The 21,768-nt window shown below is 42.5% G+C and overlaps 1 protein-coding gene across 1 annotated transcript in view; it reads right to left on the bottom strand.

Moving 5' to 3' along the window:
* The window catches only part of UBE2M (ubiquitin conjugating enzyme E2 M), a 73,943-nt gene extending 52,611 nt beyond the window's left edge, over nucleotides 1-21,332 (bottom strand). The window contains exons 1-2 of the mRNA XM_069200494.1: nucleotides 20,597-21,332; nucleotides 2,604-2,698 (exon numbers count right to left, since the gene is read on the bottom strand). Of these exons, the coding sequence (XP_069056595.1) occupies nucleotides 2,604-2,698; nucleotides 20,597-20,705 (204 nt within the window). The 5' untranslated portion in view covers nucleotides 20,706-21,332. The remainder of the gene's footprint in view (nucleotides 1-2,603; nucleotides 2,699-20,596) is intronic.
* Between the last annotated feature and the right edge of the window lie 436 nt (nucleotides 21,333-21,768).

The raw sequence follows: 21,768 nt of genomic DNA, 5'->3' as shown, positions 1-21,768 counted from the left end.
TCAAAGTTAAGTAAATCTGGAATAAGAAGTCCACGTTAAGAGATAAAATCAAACATTGGCAATGACAATAGGTCCAACTTCAGTATATTGTGTGCAGCATCGGCCTGTCATCAAGGGCAGAGGGGTCATGCACCCCCACCTTTTTCTAATGCATAAAGAGTGCGTCAGGCTAAGCAAAGGTCAGCCTGTCAGACACATTTATATTTGGGTAAGCACTGCATATGCGCAGGCACCTGGCTGCCTGAGCAGAAATTTACCAGGCTGAAGAGTTCATAGCTGTGGGGTGGGGTGGGGTGGGGGTGGAGTTGTTGGGGTATGACCTCTTTAGTCCAGCAAACTCATGAAGATGGCAAATGTCACTGACAAAACCGACTGGACCATTTCAGTTTTAAGCCCTGAAGTACCCAGGGCTAAGTGTCCATCAGTGACGCCTCGTCAAAAAATGGGGTGCAATCAGCAGTCTCACTGACTCTCTGTGATAAGTAAGGGACTGCAGCCTCCTAGCACTGGCTAAAAGTCAGCCAAGGAGAGGAGGTGACAGTCCCAACCATCCAGAAACCACTGAGGCATCCCGCCTTCTGCCATCCGAGATGCGAAGCACTGCAAGTTTTTTGTTTTGTAATGTTGGGTACATACATGCTTGCGTGTAAGCATAAATGTTTGTGCGTACAGGCTTTAAACAGGTGTGTGTATGTGCTGGGTATGAGTATGTGTGCACGTATTTGAGTGCCAACTCCTCCTGCACATTATGGGGCACTACTGGCTGTGTGGTATTGTGAAGCATTACAAATAGACAGCATGAGAATGGGTACACATTTCAATGGAAAAAATTAACTATAATAATATTGATGTAGGTTAAAGGCCAAGTGAGAGTTACACTGTCAAGCCAGACCTAAAAATCCATATAAGTTAATGACTGCCATCCTTCTATCTGTGGTTATGCCGGAGAAAAACATTATAAATTATCTAGTTATCCAAGGTACTTTAAAAGCATTACAACTTCATGTGGGTGCTCCTGAAAGTTAACCCTAGATAAATAAACAAAGTGACCATAGCTGCGTGCTGGGCAAGAACTTTTTCTGTGGAAGCACACAATCTCAGTCAAATCTAAATGTACTCCTGTCCCCCACCATGTGGGCAGAGCCTCTCTCTTTGTGATACTCACATAACTGTCTGGGACACAGCAAACCACAAAGAGCATCAATAAATATTCTCTGTGGTGACTGGTCCCAGATTTATTAAGTATCTTAAAATTATCAATAATCAACTAATATTCCTGGTGTTATGAGTGATGGTCCTTTTAAATGGAGACTCTTTGGAGCTCACCCACAGTTTTCTGAGATTACTTAATCACAACAATGAATTAATGTCAGTTAAAACAGAACAAATGTGTTTAGCATATAGTTCAATAGGTAAAAGTGACAAGGCAGCAATCAGCTCCAAGCACTCCCTAAATAAGCACACAGCTCTATTCTTGACAGAGCAGGTCTTTATACACACTTCCTATGATGGAATGTGGCTGACGAGCTGGGAACAGTCTTTAGGAGAAAATGTCATTGTGCAGTGTTCTATCTCCACAGTCATAGTCAAAAGTCTGCCTTCCCAAATGTGCCCACAGAACTCGCAACAGCGTATTTGGTGGGTTGCTTCAGTTGCGTACAGCTAAGCAAATGGTAGTATTAGAAATCTCAAAACCAATTACCAAGGTAACCTAAGTGTACTTTTAAAATTTGGATACAAAACAAAAGGTTTCTTGCTAGTTTCTGCTGTACCTGAAAAGGAGTGAAAGATAATAAAATATCAAATGCATTTCAGAAAACATTGTGCGAATAAGTATGTCCAATACATATGCCTTCGTACCATTGAGAACACATTGGTCCAGCTGTATAACAGCTAGAATCTTCTCCTCCGCTTTTCCATGATGTATAGAATGGCAGATCTGGTCTCAATTGTATACAAGCGAAGGAAAACGGAAAAACATAATTGGGTACGCAGAGCTTTCCAACATATAAATGAGTTCCTAAAACTTCCAGAGTGACTTAAAAATAGTTTACCGATAATTATTGATCATTTGGTATACCTTGAAAGTGTTTTGCAACCTGTTTCCAGGTTCAGAAAGCAGAAGTATATTATTCACCAAAGTGGATAATAGATGAAACAATCTTTCATGGAGGGAAAAGGAAATCATGCATGGTTGTTGAAATATGTTACTCCTAAATTGTTTAAATATCAGGGTGTACAGATGAATTACCACGTTCGCTATCTAGATTTTTGTTTCTGATAAATTTCTCCGATGGGAAAAAATAAACACAGTTTCCTCTATGGCCCTTAAAATCCTCAATGAATTTTGCTGTACTCGTCATATTAGGGACCTTAAACGCACCTCTTCCCCAGTAGCAATTCTCGGAAAGCCTTAGTAGACACATTTCAAGTTCAGTTTGGACTACACAGACAGTAGGGAAAAAAAAAATCTACTGTGGTATGATGCCAAACTAAACTTGAACAAACAACCTTCGAATTAAAATATGTCATGGAATGCACATCTGTGGTTCTATGGCTCCGACTGGCTGAATCTTGCTATTTTTAGTGGCCCAGACTCTTACCTCATCAGGGCAGATGACTAGTTTAAAGTTGAGGAGGTCATCGTGGTCGGAGAAGTCTATTTCACATGTTTTCGGCAAATTCAATTCGTTGATATCTGTGAAGGGGACACAAAGGAGCAGCTTCAGAGACACAGGGGGAAACAAAGGTAATAGGTGGGGGCAGAGAAGACAGCAGACCCAGGAGTGGGGGAGAAAGTCTAGAAAGGAACTACAAGAGACAGAGGCACTGGGAGATCTCCACAGATTGCAACAATGGCTGTCTTGAAGGAGGGTTACTATGAAATTTGTTCTGGCTATGACAACAAGCCTGTACACTGAAGATTGCAGACAGCACTTAGCGATAGGCTCTATAAAGTCACTCTCAGTTCAGTAAACCTGTAGCGCTTGACAATATGGCTGCCACACTGTCACCTCACTCACCTTGTCCAAGAACTTATCATCGGGGTAACACAGGGGAACTGGTGAAGGACAGAGTGGCACAATCCAAAAGGATAAACGGGCACAAATGGATAACGCAAGGACACCCTTATGACTCCGTTTGCTGGTCTACCTTCTTATGAGACACCTTTTTATGAGACCCCTTTTTGGTATGTGGCTTTCTTTTCAGACATTTATGCAAAACAAAATGTGTAGCAGAGGAACAGGTCGGACAGGGGTAGAAAGTTAAGGACCGGAAAGTGGAAGCACAGAGGTGCTGATGGGTGCTCAGCACAATATTTAATGTTATACAGGGTTTGGCTGTGGTGATGAGTGATTGTTACACTTTACCGTGCTGCGAAAAGGGTCACCACCTGTTATGATGGCACTTATACATCTTGTTCAAAGAAGATGAGAACATTATTAAATCACTCTCTGGCAGGGTGATGAATCTTTGCTGTTTGTATGGAATTAAGATGACGTCCCCCAGTTAAAGGCTCAGACCTTTACTGCTCCTCCTCAAGCCAGAAACAGAGGGATGAGAAATTTATTTTCAGTCTCACAAAGACAGACATCAATTGACATTTCACATTGGTCGCCACTAGAACAATTTGAAGTTCTGATGAGCTAGAAAGATGTGGCTTTATTTGATAAATATACATGCAACATATGCCATACGCTAACTCAGAATGAATAGGTTAATCTAACAAAGGTTCAATAAAAAGAAAAACTAAAATGAACTTTTACTTTAGCATCAACAATAAACATGGTTACACCCGAGACCTTAACAGTGGTTCTAAAATAAATTCAGACAGGCAACACTGGTTGCTGCACTCAGTAATGGCCCCATAACTGCAGAGTTCCTGTGCGACTCCCTCTTTTGGACAGAGCCATTCCCTTCCCATCCGTGAAATGCTTTCTGCAGTGGTGAATAGATGGTTCACCTGGTACCATGGCCAACCACCCATTGTTAGGTTCACTCCTTTTCTCTCCTCAAAAGGTGAAGTAAAAAGTAACTTTCCTGCTTCTGTCTGTTAGGGCTTTGGGCCATATTCCTTGCCTATCTCCCTCATTCATCCCTAGATCTCCACATAGACCCCAGTTCTTCACTCCTGCAGCTCAACCACATTATTTTCACAGAAACACTAAAAGACACCTCAGGTACTGCTTTGCAAGTGCTACCTTATCAGAGGATCAAGCTCTCATCCTTTTGAGACGGGCTCGACAGAACAGTTTGCTGTTGGTGTATATGGTTCTACTTGGGTGGCCCTTCTAGGTGGACTCCACAGACCTATCCATTGTTAGGGTCTAGTTTTACTTGGGTAACCCTCATTACAGGGGATGCCTGCATTTTACTTGGACTAGAAGTCTTCAATCTGCCTGAATGAAATGCAAATGGGCGCTACGAGTTAATCTGCAAATGTTAGGGACGCTTGGGAGCCAGTACTGGCTTTATTTGATGAACCTTTGTGATAACAAAGAATTGGCACAACCCTGGAACACAGTTAAGTCACTTGTAAAATGTACCCATTGTACAAAGGGCCCTGTGGCCAAGGAAGGTCCTCAAGGGCTGCAGCATGTATTATGCCACCCTGGGGAACCACTCACCAAGCCCATGCACACTGCCATTCCAGCTAGTGGGTGCTGGTGGGGAGAAAAGACAAAGTTGACATGGCACCCCTGCAGAATGCCATGCCCACAAACCACTGCCTGTGGCATAGGTAAGTCACCTCTCTAGCAGGGCTTACACCCTAAGGTAGTTTGCACTATACCATAGGTGAGGACATGGTTGTATGAGCAATATACCCCTACAGTGTCTAAGTCCATTCTTAGACACTGCAAGTGCAGTGCGGCCATACTGAGAATATGGCCTGGGAGTTTGTTATTACAAACTCCATAATGGCTTCACTGAAGTCTGGTATCAAACTTCTCAGCACAATAAACCCACATGGATGCCATTGTTGGATTTATTGAAAAATGCACCCAGAGGGTTTCAAACTTCTAGTGCAGGACTGACCGGTCCGGGCCCGTCTGCCACTTTCAGACACGTTTCTGGCCACATTGGGTGAGAGCCTTTGTGCTCTCTATGGCCAGAAACAAAGCATGCATTGGGTGGAGATGCTTCACATCTCCCCCTTGCAGGAACTTTAACACTGGGCGGTGGACCTCAAAGGCTCAGGCCTCTTGTTACAGTGCCCCAGCGCCTTCCAGATAGTGGAAATGCCCGCCCCCGACAAAGTCCCACTTCTAGTGGCAAGTCCAGCGGGAAAATCAGGGAAACAAGAAGGAGTGACCACTTCAGCTGGAACCACCACTAAAGTGTCCAGAGCTGAAGTGACCCCTTCCTTGCAAAAATCCTCCATCTTGGTTTGAAGGACAGGGACCAATAGGGTTAGATCTGTGTCCCCCTCCCCAAATGGAGTGGACACCGGAAGGGTGTGATCACCCTCAGGGAAAGCAGCCATTGGCTACTGCCCTCTGACCTTGTAGTGTCCCTAAATCTAGGATTTAAGGGCTCTCCTGAATCTAGCTCGTCAGATTCCTGATGACCTCAAGAAGAAAGAAGGACTGCTAAGCTGATCCCCAGCAGAAAAGACTGAAGACACCAACTGACTTGGCCCCAGACCTACAGGCCTGTATCCAGCTTCTAAAGCCCTGCTACAAAAAGGTGATGCTTCCAGCAGGACCAGCAGCCTCTTAAAAGCCTCAAGAGGAGTGTCTGCACCCCAGAGGACCAAGATCTCCCATGAATAGCCTCCCTGTCCAGAAAGAAACTCTGGCAAAGGACTCCAGAACCGCCCCGGATCCACAAGCCCTGCCCGCTCTGCACCTGACATCCACATCCCATTTCCAGATGGCCTAACCGATTATGTCAGAATCACCTGGAGACCAACTCCAGTGGCCACCCTGGGTTGACACCCACCCCCACACAGCACGACAACACCTGCAGCTTAAATCCAGAGGACCCCTCCCGACCGCAAGAGAACCAGACAAAGATTTCCAATGCCAATCTACTTGTGACCACTGTGGTCCCCCTATTTGAAAGCATTGGAAGCCTTGTTGTTTGTGTTTGCAGCCGACCGCCTTTGCGGGTGTGTGTTTGATGCTTACCTGGGGCTCCCCCGGTGCGCTCATGAACCCCCAAGGTCTGTCCTCCGAAGACTCAGGTACTTACCTGAGAGCAGGCCTGATTCCGTAGGAACCCTTTTTAAATCTACATCAACTTCGACCGCTGCACCTGGCTGGTCCCATGTTGCTGGTGGTGGGTGTTTGAGGTTAACTTGAACCCCAACCTATGGACATCCTAGCACCCGGAGACTGGAACTGTAAGTCGTGTGTACTTACCTCAAAACTGTACTACCTTTTCTTCCCCCCCTAGAACGGTTTCTGAAAATTGCACTGTGTCAACTTTTAAAACAGATTATTGCTATTTACTCGAAAACCGTATAACTTGGCAAACTGAAACAAAGTGGTGGTGATAGATATGTTTGAATCTTACTTGCAAATGTATTTACCTGCAAACTGAATCTTGTGGTTCTAGAAACAAAGTAACAAAATATGTTTTTGTTTTATAAAAACTACTGGCCTGTAGTTGTTCATGGAGTATGTGCTTCCTTTGTTGCCTGTGGGTGTACAACAAATGCTTTGCACTAGCCTCTGATAAACCTAACTGCTCGACCACACTACCACAAAAGAGAGCATCAGCATTATCTACTTTAGCCTCTGTTAAGCCCCTGGGGAATCCCTGGACTCTGCGCACACTGTATCTCATTTTGATATAGTATAAACAGAGCTAGCTTCCTGCAGAGTGGTACTGCGGTTACCAACTGAGCTGTGATACGAGTGCTTTTAATTGTAATTGTATTTACATAGCTCTTGCTACACCAAGGAGGTGTTGATGGTGCAGTTATGTAAAAATAATTGCATTACACTGTCTGGGTATTGCTAAAATCTATATTTTGGAAGGACTATTTTATCATAAAACGTTTGTGTTGTGCAGCAGTATATTTTATACTGGGTGCAATGCAAGTTTATAATAATGACTTACATATTCACAGTGCTTTCTGTCACGGGTTGTGACCTCGTAGCACTAAAAATATGCAAGTTACTATTTTCCACTGCAGCACGAACATTTAATTGTGTGGCGCTCTGGTTACACAGACCATTGCAGCGCATTAACTAAAAGAGTTTTCACAACATACTATTGCTTATGTCCCAATGAGTAACAACTTTTTGCATTTAATTTTCTTATTTTATATGTACCTAACCGGCTGAGAGAGACCTTAAAAAAACTATAGAATATTTTGTTTTTGGCCACACCTTTGACCACACAATTACATGCAGGATCTCCTTCGTGCTTACACTCATGGCAGCCATGGCGCTTTGAACCTGCTCACTTATGTCAACTATTTTACTTTTAATTTTCAATTTAAGTGGCAAGATAAGTCAAGTTAGGAATGTATTACGTTAACAGCTCTAACTCGAGCAAAAGCAAGACCCATTGCATTGCAAATGCTTTTTTTTTTTGTTTTTTTTTTTGTAAATTCACTTCAACAGCTAGTTGGCTTGTCTGCCCATTCTCTTGCGGATGGTGGGAGGTTGACAAGAACTGTAACACTGTACTCCACACAGCACCAACGCATCAGTGAGTAAAATTCACTCATCACAATATAGCTGGCACTGGTAGCACAGGCGTGGGGGCTCAGCGGGGCTGGCTGCAGCAGTCTGACCACAGTGGAGACTCACTCAGGCAGGGCGGCAAGCGTAAGTTATGTTTCTTTTCACACTGCTGCCTGTGCCTCCAGTTTGGTGCATGCCTCATTCAATTAATCAATCAGGGTTCTTACATAGCACAACTACTTACCCGAGAGGGTCCCAAGGAGCAACCACCAACTTAATTTTGGGATAAACTGAACCCTGTATATGTGGGATTTTTTTGTGGTTTTTTTGTGGGTTTTTTTGTGTTTTTTTTTTATTTTATGTGAGGGGCACTTCAGCTTTAAGTCAAGCAGACATGTACCACCCTACAGTACTGTGACGGCTGCTCTCCTGCCCAGACAGTGCCTGCCTCATCACATGGCTGCACCTAGGCCAGTTCTCACTCCCAGGCAGCACCAGAAAAAGAAAGCAGTGTGTCGCAGGTGCACACGTTAATTAAGGCCTGAGGTGCATGGGGGCACAGCACAGTATGTTATACCACCGGGTTAGGAAGCGCTATCAAATGGTCCTCTGTGCTCAGACTCTCAAGCCCCTCCAGCCTCTCCCCCTCAATATGACTGAAGCCAACAACAGCAGAAAACTAACATAACTAGGGGTCACTCACAAACCTTTGGATGCTAGACACGGTTTCATATTATTTCTCTACCATAAAAATGATTTACTAGGGGCATTTATGGTTGTTGATGATGAGGAGTACAAGGTTCTAAAAATGTTCGTCAGAAGGGGGTCCTTGCGTCTAAAAATGTTTGACAGGGGGAGTCTCGGCATCAAGAAGTTTGAGGACCTCTGCCACTGACCCAACTAATGTTATGTACTTGCCTTATGCTCTGGGTAGATCCTCAAAGGCCCAACTACTTGTAGTGTCTGCAATCATAACTAGGTTATGGGTTTTCCACACAGAGGTAGGGGTTTAACTCCTTAAGACTCATTCAGTAGTGGTGGTGGGGCGGGGGTCTATGGTTCTGGTTCTTACTTTGGTTTCACGTTTTTCATGTCCAGGCCAATTAAGGAAGCCTCCACCTTCTTTAATACTAGATTATGGCATTCCTGGAAAGGGTAAAATTGGCAAAACAATATCACAGGTACAAACCGAGCCTCTTACCCGTCGGCCACATACTTTTGCTACACACCATGATTGAGAGAAGCTATAAGATCACCTGACAAGCAAGCACGTCCATGAATTTCACACAGTAGCGCAAACTGACCACACTGGAAACACTCTCGAAACCATGAACATCACACAAATATCATCAGTTGACCACTCTAAGGCAATTTGGGCCTCATCAGGGGTAGGAAAGAGCTATATAGATGGAGAGATGGGTACATAAGGTTTTAATTTAGTACTTATATTGGAGAACTACAAATATTGCCTTTGGATACAAACCACAAAAAAAACTGATTAAAAAATAAGTTTGATAAACTGATGCCACATGGCAATAAAAAATAAAAAAAATAAAACTGAAACCCAGCTAAGATGGAGGGGTATTCAAAAAGAATTTGAAGGACTTCCCACGGGAAGTGAAAGCAAGGAACCTCCTGGAAGATACAGAGAGTGATTTTTAGGGTGGAGTCTGCATCGCATGCGCTCGCGCATGCGTATCGCTAGCGAGGTGCTTTAGGTATCAGAAAAGGGCTCGGAGCTCCTTCGACGTCACGTCAGTGGCTTTCACTGGCAAGCTGGCTTGCCTGTTACAATCCATTTCTTTTGATTAGTCGAAGGCACGCATACATCATGCCTTTTCCGTTGTTAGCCCTCCTCGAGCGCAGCGACCAAGTACAGAAAACACGCAAGGCTCGCTGTGGTTGTGGACTACTTTTTCTCTGTTTTTGGAGTGCGATCTCAATTGCACTTTGTGTGAACTGTACAGCGCGATTGTGCTGTTTTTTTCTTTTGATGCAGGAAAAATTCGGTTGGGAGTTACAACAGCTGTAACTCCGACAAATGCGAGACCCTAGTGCATTGTAAATGCTTGTTCTTTCTTCCTTACAGAACTAGACACATTACTTCCTTTCACTACATAGAACTTCAATTGTGTTTGAGGACTTCAGCAATTCTCCTGGTGACCTGTCAAACGTTAAGGTAATGGTTTCTAGATACACCTACAATAAGCTAAGGAGCGCTAGCAACGCCAATCTCATCTGTGACACTGAGGTGCAGTGTTAATTTTTGTTTGCCATAGCTGAAAGCAAAAAGTCATTGTAGGAAGGCTGCCAATGCATGAGCACGACAGCCATCATGGATTTTTTTAATAAAGTATATCAAATAATTTCAAGGTGACCAGCTTACCCTAACGAATGCAAACTGGAGGCCACACAGGAATGTTTGAAAATGTTTGCCATGCATTAGCAGCAACTGGAGCAGAGGGTGGAGTGAATCCAGTGACTGCTGTGGTAGAGCTGGATGGTTTTAAAAGGGAGGAGCACCGAGTGAGGACGAGAAAGTAGTCCAAGATTCAGCAGTTAAACGATACAACTCATTCAATCAAAAAAGACAAAATGCTCCTCTGGGCGAGACACACAAAACCAGAAAGAAAAGCCATTCAACGGAGTAGGGCTGAGAGAGATAGGCAAGTCACTGAATCACAAGCCAGGAGTGACCCAAAAGCCCAATCAAAATATATTGGATACAATAGATGTGGTGTCAACAGACAGCTGTGCTATCTGCAGGCATAACCTAAAATTGTTTTCCCCTCTCCGTTTACTGAATCTTCCGAAACACCTCAGATATGGGCCTACAGTGAGACCATGACTCCCTCCTAAAAACCCTGGATCATTTTTTCCATGATCAACACAAAAAAGGTTAATAAATTATAAAAGGACAATAAGGACTTTAAAAAACAAAAGAAGGTGCTGAGTTTCCTTTTTCTCCAATGTATGCATTCCTGGGAGATGGGACAAGAGGTGTAATGAGAAGAGGTGGCATGATGCTATCAGGATGATCCTGGTCTATTAACCTGTGATACTCGCATGCACAAGATTGCAAATGAATCCAATGGCAGAGTAAATAAGCCTGAATTAATTTGCATAAACCTGGGACCCATGGAAAAAGTGGGGAATGAACCTTACAAATATCTCCAAACGTTAAAAGACAAATGAGACGTGTTGTGGTTACTTTCATCTTAACAGAAGAATCTCATCTATGGACTGTACGTAAATGCCAACTATTTACCCTATTACCACACAGCCAAAAAGTCAGTCTGGGTGGGGGAGGGGGGGGGGGGTGTGAACTCCTCAATGTCCATACCCAAAACATCTGACCAAATCATAACCTATGGTTAGTTTGGATACACTGGCTAATAATTATATTTGCAGCTCTTTCACAGCTGTATCATGGCACACCCAGTTGTTCAGGCTAAAATAATAGCTACTCGAACCACATTCATCCAGAGTCTGCAACGATTTGCCACCACAGAATTCAGAGATTAACTATGTACACATAATGAGCACATTCAAGGCATTCGTATGCCCACCCAAATAAACATCACACCTTTCCCGTAAATAATATGCAACCTGAGGTCAGCAAAAGACAACTGCCATAACTCCTCACCTGCCTAAAACAAACCCATCTTGTAGAGCTCAATTAAGTAGAGAGGTTTACACTGTTAAGGTTACATGGATATTTGGTTGACAGAACTCGGGTTGCATTCCTACACTTTTGCCATGTCTATGTACCTCTGAAGCTCTGTTTATTCACTCCTTGAAACTGATCTTGGATATTCTCACACCTTTAGAAATATGTTTTTTTGTTTATACACCCACTACTTCAATGTATTCGATTGAGAGAGATATATATATAAAAATCAATCAATACTTGTCCAGATTCAATTTGTTACTTCTTAACATCCAAAAATCATAAAGTTCAAAACATCTTTATTTCAAATAAGTCCCTAGTTGGCACCTTCTTACATGTTGTGTACGTAATCTGTACATAACATTAGAGAAAAAAAAAAGAATACTGTCATAATGCTGCCGCACACTCCGTCACCCAGATTTAAGAGTAAATGTTCAAAAGCTTGAGCTCTACTTCAATTGTATTATTTCTTCCTCCTATGGTCCGTAACTGTTCATTATCTGAGACTCATGGCTGGTCCATATGGTTGTATAACTCTTTTCTTTGGTCCCAGTTTCATGACAAGCTATTTATGATTGACAACAAATTGCATTTAGTTTTTTAATTGTTGAGCATCGATAACGTAATTGCCATTCAAAGCACCTTATTAAGACCCAGTTCGAAAAAACAAAACCTAATGCGTACACACACCAAAAAGTACGGTTAGTTGACTTGCTAGGAACTATTGTACTGACATTTTTGCTCCCCATATAGAATTTAAAAAAAATTAAAAAAGTAAGCAATTTCTAAGAGGCACCGGGCTCAAGTAAACAAATGGAATGGATGGCAAAGGGGATTTTATAAATGTGACCTCACAGCAAAATAGCAGGCAGTCAACATCACACCCATACTGCAGAGACTAGCTATACCGCAATTTAGTTCGCCGACCTGTGCAAACAGCAGTTACTGGTTCATTCAAGTCCCATATATATACGATTACTACTCTTCTCCTTTACTATCAGGTAACGGGCTCAAACTATGAAAGATTTTAGTACTAAAACGTCAACATTTCATTAACAGTACTTCTTTAGCCCATTCAAGCATATATTAAGAAACAGCACAAATTAGATTGTTTACCCACCTTTGGGATACTTAAGAATCGAAAACACATGAAGAGGGAATGCAGTGTAAAACAGACGTTTAATGGAAGAATACCTGCAGCAAAAATTAATGTAATATTAAGTAAAAATAATTAATAAAATTGTTAATTGAGCTACGGTATAATTCAAGTATACTGTAGTCGAAAGTGGCATAAATAAAATTGTAGAACGTAGTAAATCAGTCTAAAGGTCACAGTTCACCAAGTGATGTTGCGATATTGATAAAACCTAGGTCTAAACACGTGAAAGCACATTCTTAAAGTCATAGCAAGTAAACCATAAGGAAACAGAATAGAAAGCTTTTGTCAGGGGTGCTGCAAGGAAAAATCAGAAGATGTAGGACTGGGCCGATGTGACAGCAGGCAGTTACGTTTTATAAATAAGGATGGCCTTGGGAAATGTTAGTCCTACAAGTGAGTCAGCACCGCAGTTCCAATGACAGGTTTTTGTAAACAATAACATTTTATAAGGAACATGCAGGAAAATAACCTTCATCAAAGTGTCATGCAGCAAGACATGACGAACTGTGTGAATTTTTTCACTTAGAAGACATCTTCTTTACAGCTGTCCAAGTTATTTACATGTGTCTGGACTTTATACACACACGGTTACCAAATGACTCCCCATTACTGGAGGGCAATCACAGTACAAAATGTTGTGTTGGAACTTACTCTCCAAAACAAAACATGATGTGCGCTATTTTGAGTCAAGAGGGCGTCCCATGGGTGGTACATGGACATTCCCATGGAACCACCCATGGGCTTTTACTAATATCTGTATCTACTAACCTGTGCAGACCGGGATGTGCACTAAAAATTAGGCAGCTTGAGGCAGGCGTAACACTGGAGCAAGTTTTAAGTCACCACACTTTCCGAGCTTTGCATATGTGCTTTACTTTACAGCATACACAAAAAGTGGGGGAAACATTAGTATTAAATTATGTCAAGGCATAGTTTCTGTACTGGAAGGATATTCTTCTAATAGAAAACCCATGCTTGACAGCATGCAAGCACCCTTGTTCTATGGTACAAGGATGTGTACTTTGGCTAGTGCACGGTGTGTGTGTGCCTGAAATGCACAATCACAAGAGGGTGGAGAGAAAGCAGGGCTTATTATACTAGATCAGGCTCTGTTTTTATTTTTCCCTTTGCAGCAATGCAGTGTAGTTGCTCTGACTGCGCAGCTGTTGTGCAAATGTTAGCAAATTTGGCCTTTAAATTGTTTTTGCACAATTTGTGGCACCTTATCCTGTACTGTGTTTAATAAAATTTTAAAATAATTGCTTATATATTCATAGTTCCTTCTGGCACAAGCCAGGGACCATGTAGCACTATAAATATACACGCCACTACTCCCCATGTATCAACCAGGGTTCAATTCTGTGACGTTCCAGTTACACAAAGGCATCAGCTTTACCAACTGGGGTCTCATAACGTAAAAAAGAGTGCCTTTCCCACTGAGTCGTTTAAACTGCTTTTTTTTATTTTTTTTTATTAAAAAGGTGTGCTTTATTTTCTTGGCACTTACATGAAGATGAGAGACTAGTCTTTGACAGCACCACCACAAATCACTGACCCTGCCCGATTACACTCAGGATCACAGTTTCCATACTTTGTATACACTTCAACCACTGATTGGAGGAACCTCTGTTAGTTTCTTTAACTATGTTTTAATGCACATTTGTTTCCATGGCTCTGAGAAAAAAAAAAAATAATACTTCAGACGTGGAAAAGCTTGTGCTTGTCAATTGAGAGTCTCTAAGAATACAGAGACCAGACTGGCTTTAATCGCGCTCCCTGATGTAATGTTTTTATTGGCAACAACTTGTTGCCAACAAATACACATGAATTAAATAAAAAGTAAAATTTTAAACAGCGTGCGCAACAGGTGGAAAGTTTGTGCTTTTTCAATAAACTTTCCAAGAAACCAAAGCGACATGCGGGTAGTCGTGGCTCGCTTCGCCCATAAGGAGCAGGACGGTAGCGGCGCCTGGGGATGCATCCTAAAATGTAATTTAAAAAAATAAGAAAATAAATAAACAAACAAATACTTACCTTGCTCCTCGCCAAGCTGTTCCTCTCCTCTGTCTCGCTGCAGGCACAAGCTACTAGCCTACCCTATGGCCAATCCGGACTCTGCTCAAAGCAGGGCGCTCCCAGGCAGACTGGGAGCCAGTGCAGGCTCTCTCCAGCCCGGCAACACAATGCCGGGCTAGAGAGAGACTACTGCGCATGTGAGAAAGCCTGCCATACATACATGCGCGCTGAGGGGAGTGCACAGTGCACCCTCCTAAATGCTGTCAGGGTTGGGGGGTGCAGTACTTCACACTGACAGTTTTGTTTGTTCACGGCACCAGAACAAAATTGGAGAAACTGCATATCTTTGCCAATTTGACAGTAAATACACAATTCACAAAAAGTTGAGGTCTGAACATGCACTGGCAGAGTCAAAGGTCTGCCTTTTGCTGATTTGTCAATGCATGTTTTGTTATGGTTTTTGTAAAAGTTTAAAATTGGGGAGGCTGCTGGACCTTAAAATTATTTTTAAAATATTGCCTAAAAGCAGGCATAGCTTTTTTGTTCTCAAAAAAGCACACACTGCCATAGTAGGTCCCAGCATAGTGTGCCAGTGTGTTCCTTTTGAAGGAACAGAAAACCGTCACTTGTGGTGCAGTTAGCCAATGACAGAAGTGGGATGACCCATTACCACTTGCTGTATGCTGTAGTCTGGGGGGCAGCAGAAAAAATAAAATTTGAATGACAGCAACAGACCAACAATAAATTATAGCCGACTGAAAGTCCCTACAAAATAAATGTATATAATTTTACTAATTATCAAAAGAAGCTCGAATACATGCAGCAAATTGCAGAGTAATATATAACTAATTGTACAAGTGATTTTTTTTAAACTAATGTCCACAAAATACAAGGCTTGTGATGGTCTATGAATGTCACGGCAGGACACGGTCCTCCAGACGGTATAGGTAATGCCACATATGTTATTACAGCGTTAGAAAGCAGCCTTATTCAATATGGCAAACAGGTCGGTTCTGCAAGCAGGAAAACAGGTACTAGAGGATAAGATCAAAGCTCCACATTAAAACAGAGCAATCCTCTATGCTATCCATCTAACCCAGCATGAAGAAATCGGATATGGTCCAGAAGGGAGACAATTGTAGAGGATGGGGGGGGGGGTCTTAGCTGGACAAGATGGAATTAAACAAGCACTGGGGACGGGAGGGACTTTTTTTTTTTTTTTAAAGAAATTCCTGGTAACATTGCATATTCCATATCCACTCTTTTGTGGATGGTGTTAATAAGCAGTAGTAAGAAAAGCAGCGCGAATAGGGCTTTTGTGAAACAAAGCCCTTGTATCTTGAGTTCCAAGTAGGTCAACCATGTTCTAATCTTTCAGAAGTAGAGGCCACACTGGTGTGCACTTCCAATTTGCCACACGAACCATTTTATGTCAACCATGTACCTGGGTGGCTGAAACACAGGTCTTTTATTCACATATAACTCAACTACATTCAGGGGAAATACAAGCACCTTCTTAGTGATGAAAGGTAGACATCAATCAGTCTACCCCCAGGAAAGTGGCATAGAGACTTCAATTTAACGTCTAGTCACCGACAGTAAAATGGACGTCAACTAGGCACACATGCATAGGTACAAGTACGGAATGCTAACTCTACTATATTTTTCTAAGTACTGTGTGTCTGAATTGCGGCTTTGGTGTAACGTTCAAACATTACCACCTGGCAGAAAAAAGCAGAGTCTGAAGTTTACCATAAAGTAAAAGGGAACAAATTTCACTTCAGTTTCCAAATGAAGAAAAAGGGGGTGAGGATGATTTGGGAGAGCTATTCTGACAAAATTAAATACACTGTCTACACACGCTCTATTCATTCAAAAGGATGTTGTTTCTGGACAGAAATATTTCATCTAAATAATAAAACATCTGCAACAAATGTAAACCTGAATTTAAGGACACTTGCCATTTAACAAAAGTCGAATTAAAATGTGTCAATCAGCCAATAATGGAGAGGGGTGTAACTTCATGGCACTATGTAATGTTATACCCAGTGCTATACACACTACACCAACGTACTTCCCAACACTATCTTCGTGTTGTGCAAATTACATTCTGTAATGGTGTTTTCCTTTTAAAGCCCTACCAATCACACACAAGCTTTGAAAGCAGAATGCACGACAACCTACTGATCCATAACGCGCGTGCTGCTATAAAAAACAAAAATGCTCATTTAAATCGGCAGCCATTTTACCTACTAACAAGAGAATCAACACCCGGGTAAAAGGAGTTATGCAATATTATTCAGTGTTTTGTAATTAAGCGGACTTATTTGCATATTATTTTACATCTTGAGGAAAAAATATTTTAAAAAACGATGTACATTACTTGGTACGGCTACATGAGCATATCACACGCAATGATTTGAAATGTTTCACATTATTTAATAAATGAAGAAATGCATAGAGTAATATATTCAGAAAATACTGAGGGGTACTGCAAAATAAAGATGGGAAGGCAACGCAGTGCCCAAGAGACTGACAAGTGTGTAAAAGAGTTATGAAGCAAGAGTAAACAGTGAATGTAAGGACTACAATTTTTTGGCTTCTGTGTGTAATTGAAATGATCAAGATGAGGCTGAGTACGCAAATTCCAGATTCTCGACGGGGATGGTGCATTGCTGTGATAACTGGTGTGGCTGATATGATCTGTTCTGCTGAATTCAGATGTACTTTTTTCTAACGTATACAGTTTGTGCTCTGTAGCCCTTGTCTTAATTTGACTAAGTGCCGATTATCTCTCGATCTGAAGAGGAGTGCCGCGTCAAACTGTAGCCAAAATGTGATAGTTAACCCATTTCTAGGATCAAAACATATTTAATATAACACCTGGACTGCTTCTGCCAATATTTCAAAATACTGTGAAAATGTAATTTACATTTTCAGCCTCATGAATATAAAACAATAGTCCAACGTTCTTGGAGAGGGCATGTTGCTAAAAGTGGAGGATGGCTTCTGATCTCCATCTTAATCATAGCACACCAAAGTACCATTAAAGGTCAGTTAGAGCAAGCAATTATTCGTTTGCCTCTCCACATACAAAGCCAGTGATAATGCACTATAATCCTTATTTAATAAAAAAAAAAAAAAAAGACATCGGGGTGGCTTGAAAAAGATATGGGAAACATGGAAGAATGCTGACTAAACAGATATGACCTGCAAGCAATAGTTGTAGGTGGTGCTATATTTTAAGACGGGCCGTACTGCTCTCTGGAGGTTAAACTCTAAAATACAATTGGAGTCTCAAAGTCTAACCTCTAGATAAGTAGCAGTTGAACACTGGGATGGGTCGGACTACAGTCTCTGTTCTAGAGTTACCCAAGTAAATTCTGAATTATTTTGTATTATATTCAAACGCAGGACAAATTTTGTACTGGATTAGATTTAACAATAGCTATACCAAATTCAAAGATAAAAAAGTGGAAAGATCATTATAAACTCTTAACGGACTAGTCTCAGTGTGCATATGCATTCTTCTAATTAAGGGCCCCAAATAGACAGCAAAGAGTATCAGGGACAGTGGACAGACTTGTCCAGCACCTAGTTCAACATGGCATCTGGGACAGAGGTGGCAAAACAAAAGCAGGGGTCTGTCCGATGACTTACTGGCCCAGGAAAACAAAAAAACGATGCCTATTGCTGGACATAGCACGATAGCTGATTAGCAAAGAAAGGAATTAATATTATTCATGCCTAGTGTCCCCCTATAAGTGTTTCAATTGAGGTGAATTGGTTACATCGGGAGACACTCCACCATTACAACCCTGAATTATTTGTGGTGACTAATTATTATGCCAACAGCTAGCTAATGGCCAGTGCTGTGAGGGCGAGGACCAGCAAGTGTCATCTAATGACTTTAAGCAAACATTTTGTTAGGTTGACTTTTCATAGGAGAGAGCAAATGTATTTACTATCATCCTTGCCTGCGCTGGCAATCTGATACACGGGGTCTGTGAATGATTTAGTGGTACACTGAATAACAAAATTGTACTGTATTTAATCGTAGTCTGCAAGAATGTGACTCAAGGAGACAGCATGTTCAGCCTGTCCAAGTGCTTCTGTGGCACATAAAGAACCCCTCTAATTAATGTGCACTAACGGGCAAGGGCTAGACTGGCACACTAAAGTCCCTAGAATTGGATACAGGTTGCATCGTGAAGAGCTGTAAGGCAAACTGGCAACTGTGGCAGCAAACAACCTGAGAAGCAGAGTTAGCATGAAGGACTGTCAGTTATCCCTTGCCGAAATTATTTACTTCGGGCAATTAGAGGGTAAGGACAATTCGCACCCAAGACCGAAATGTATTAATAAAGGGGACACTGGACACCTGAAATACTGAAAAGAAATGGAATGGCAGCAGAGCTGGCATTAAAACCTTTACTAAAGAACGGGCATAAGCTGTTAACTAGCAGGAATGTTTAAACTGTGCGGGGGTTCTAAAAACATTAAACGCTATTTGCCTGGACCAATCCATTTCAAACCGTACTCATCTTTTCAAACTAGCTGGGTGACGAACAGGAAGCCATGGTATGAAATTAATATACAATACAAGCCTGGCACAAAGACATTTGTACCAACGCATCCGAGCTTCAGTGGTATACTTTGCATATCAAGCCCACATCCTCTTAGATTAGAATATACACAGCTCGTGCAGATGAGTCAACATTGATTTCTGAAACTATCTCGGACACACATACTTCCTTTTATTTTAATCCTGTGGAGCTGTCCTCCTTACATTAGTCTTTGTAAAGTGAACTGCAATTCCCTACTCCGTCAAGCTCTTTCACTTGTTAGGAAGGTCAAAAGAACCACACAACAGTCGCCCTTCCCTCTTCATTCTGAGAGCTTCAGAGGGGATAGAAGTAGGTAAGAATGTCAGAAAGAAAGTCACTAAAATGGAAACAAAGACGATGTAGTATTCCTCAACCATCTTATACTCCTCCCGATCCCCATACAGAACATGTCTGGGTAGAATACGCACTTCAGAGAAGCATCAGCTCTTCGATCATTCGCTTACTTTTCTTTTTTTCAACAGGCAATTGACAGGAGACGGTCAAAATATACTTCAGGACAATGTATTCTTTGATGTACAAAGGTATTTTACGGTCTCAAAGACGCAGATTCACAAAATTACAGAGAATGCGCCCACTGAATACCTTTTTATTATTTACAAATGTACTTCTACAACCCTTTCTCATCACAAACAGCTGGGGACATTAAAAAGCAAGTCATTCTATTTGCGATTCGGTGGGGGAGTGTATCAGCAAAACTGATCAGATACCAACACCTCAAAAAGGGTAGCATGCGATTCGCAAAGAGGAAGGTTTTCCTAATCGGGATGGTACACTTTGGAGGGAGCATCTGGACCAGTACAGGGGAAAACTGATGGGTCTGCGTTTTAAATATAGGCAGATGCGAATATCTGGATTATGCTTAATACACAAAGACATGTACATAGTTTAATTTAACAAATCAAAAACCTACAACCCAATAATAAAAAAGTTGAATCATAATTAATAATCTGGAGCAGTGTCATACAAACCCATTAATGTTACGAAGTGTTATGTCATGATGGTGGGACTGGAGGTAGGGCAGCAATGTATGCAAAGAATAAAACCAGCAGGACCCCTTACAAGGAGGTTTGAAGTGTGGAGCGAGAGGTCAAATCAATGAACAGTCTTATGTTATGGAGACTTGGTTATTCTCTGATTCGGTGTATTGTCTGGAAAGCGGTTATTCGTGAAGATGACCCTGTCCCGGAAGCTAATGGTGGAGTTTTGTTTTAGCAGCAGTCATGATCCGAGAAGGGGCCCTCTCGGGTTGACCAGAGTGTGAGTCTGGGATCGAGGAATAATATAATTTAGATTAAACGGAGGGACATGTGGTTTATGAAGATGGATGTGCTGTAGGTATAAAGGGAGGAAACATGTCAGATCAAGCAGAGGGTCAGCATGTAATAGAAGGGACTCTATGCTGGACGGCTCTGCTGTTTCTGGATGGGTCATCAGGGGCCTCAGCCCTTTAACCGACAGGCAGACTTTGTAGTGGGGGTCTCACCTTTCTGTATACGAAGCTGGGCGGCGGATGCCTTCTTGCTGCTACCCTTGGTGCCACCGGCAGATTCTTCCTCCTTCTTTTGCTGTTTGAGGGAGAAGAGTTTGATCATCTTCTCGTCGCGAAGGTGCCCGGAGGCTGGGCAAGGGAGGGGGCTGGGGGCCTGGCGACCCAGAAAACTGGGGCCCTGGGGTACTGTTGTTGTCCCACAGTCCGGGCTTCCTCTTGCGCTCCCACTGTAGTTTCCGGCCTGCTGCTACTCTGAATCCGAGGGCTCACGAGACTTCTCACCCGAGCTACTCTATAGGACTCCGACAAGGGTGGCTCACTTCTTTCAGGGCTAGACAAATGCCGCGAGACCAGGAGGCGCTGCGTGAGACCGGAACTCGAGAAACGTTGGCGGGGCTGGGGAGGCCCTCACAACGATCGGGCACACTCTGGAGGCTCCGGACACTACCGGTCAAGCCCCAAACAACCCCAACAACATCATGAAACACCAGTGCCAAGCCCGGGCTTCACCAGGGAAACACGGGACACGTTCAGCTCTCCTATGAGAAATAAAACTCGGTTACGTCATTTGCCGGGATTTCTCGGGAACGTTAGTGACACAGCAATGAGCGTCGCAATAGAAAGAAGACTTACACCGCCAGACATTTCGAACTACAATTCACACAGAATAGGAGGCAGACAAAGCTATTAACGCTCCCGCTTGTTAAAGGACGTAGCCATCTTGGAAAGGAAGTGATCGCCTGAACTGTTGCCTGGCTATTGCATGGCATTGAAAGGAACGTTTTAAACCTTGTGTTTCTCAACCCCATTCGCTTCCAGGCCTCCCGTGGCAAGCTTTTTTTGGGGCAGTTCGCGCTTAGGCCCCCATAACTTTTTCTCCACATCAGCTCTCCGTGCCTAATTTGTGTCTTTTTTTTCAAACATCCTGGGGATTTTAAAGGTACCCAGAGTTTGTGGGTCCCCCTGGAGGAGACCAAGACATTAGCCAAAATACAGCTAAAATATGGGTTCTTTTGGAAAATGGGAAAAAGTGCTGCTGTTTTTGCCCTGCAAAGGGCATCAACAAAGGGCTTGCTGTGCTATTATCACCATCTCCCCAGCTTCAGGAACAGGCAGACTTGAATCAGAAAACCACATTTTTCGACACGGTTTTGGCATTTTACTGG

The sequence above is a fragment of the Pleurodeles waltl genome, chromosome 7, assembly GCF_031143425.1.
Source record: "Pleurodeles waltl isolate 20211129_DDA chromosome 7, aPleWal1.hap1.20221129, whole genome shotgun sequence".
NCBI lineage: Eukaryota > Metazoa > Chordata > Amphibia > Caudata > Salamandridae > Pleurodeles > Pleurodeles waltl.
Note: the sequence above shows the minus strand (reverse complement) of the source record. Positions and strands in the feature narration are given on the sequence as shown.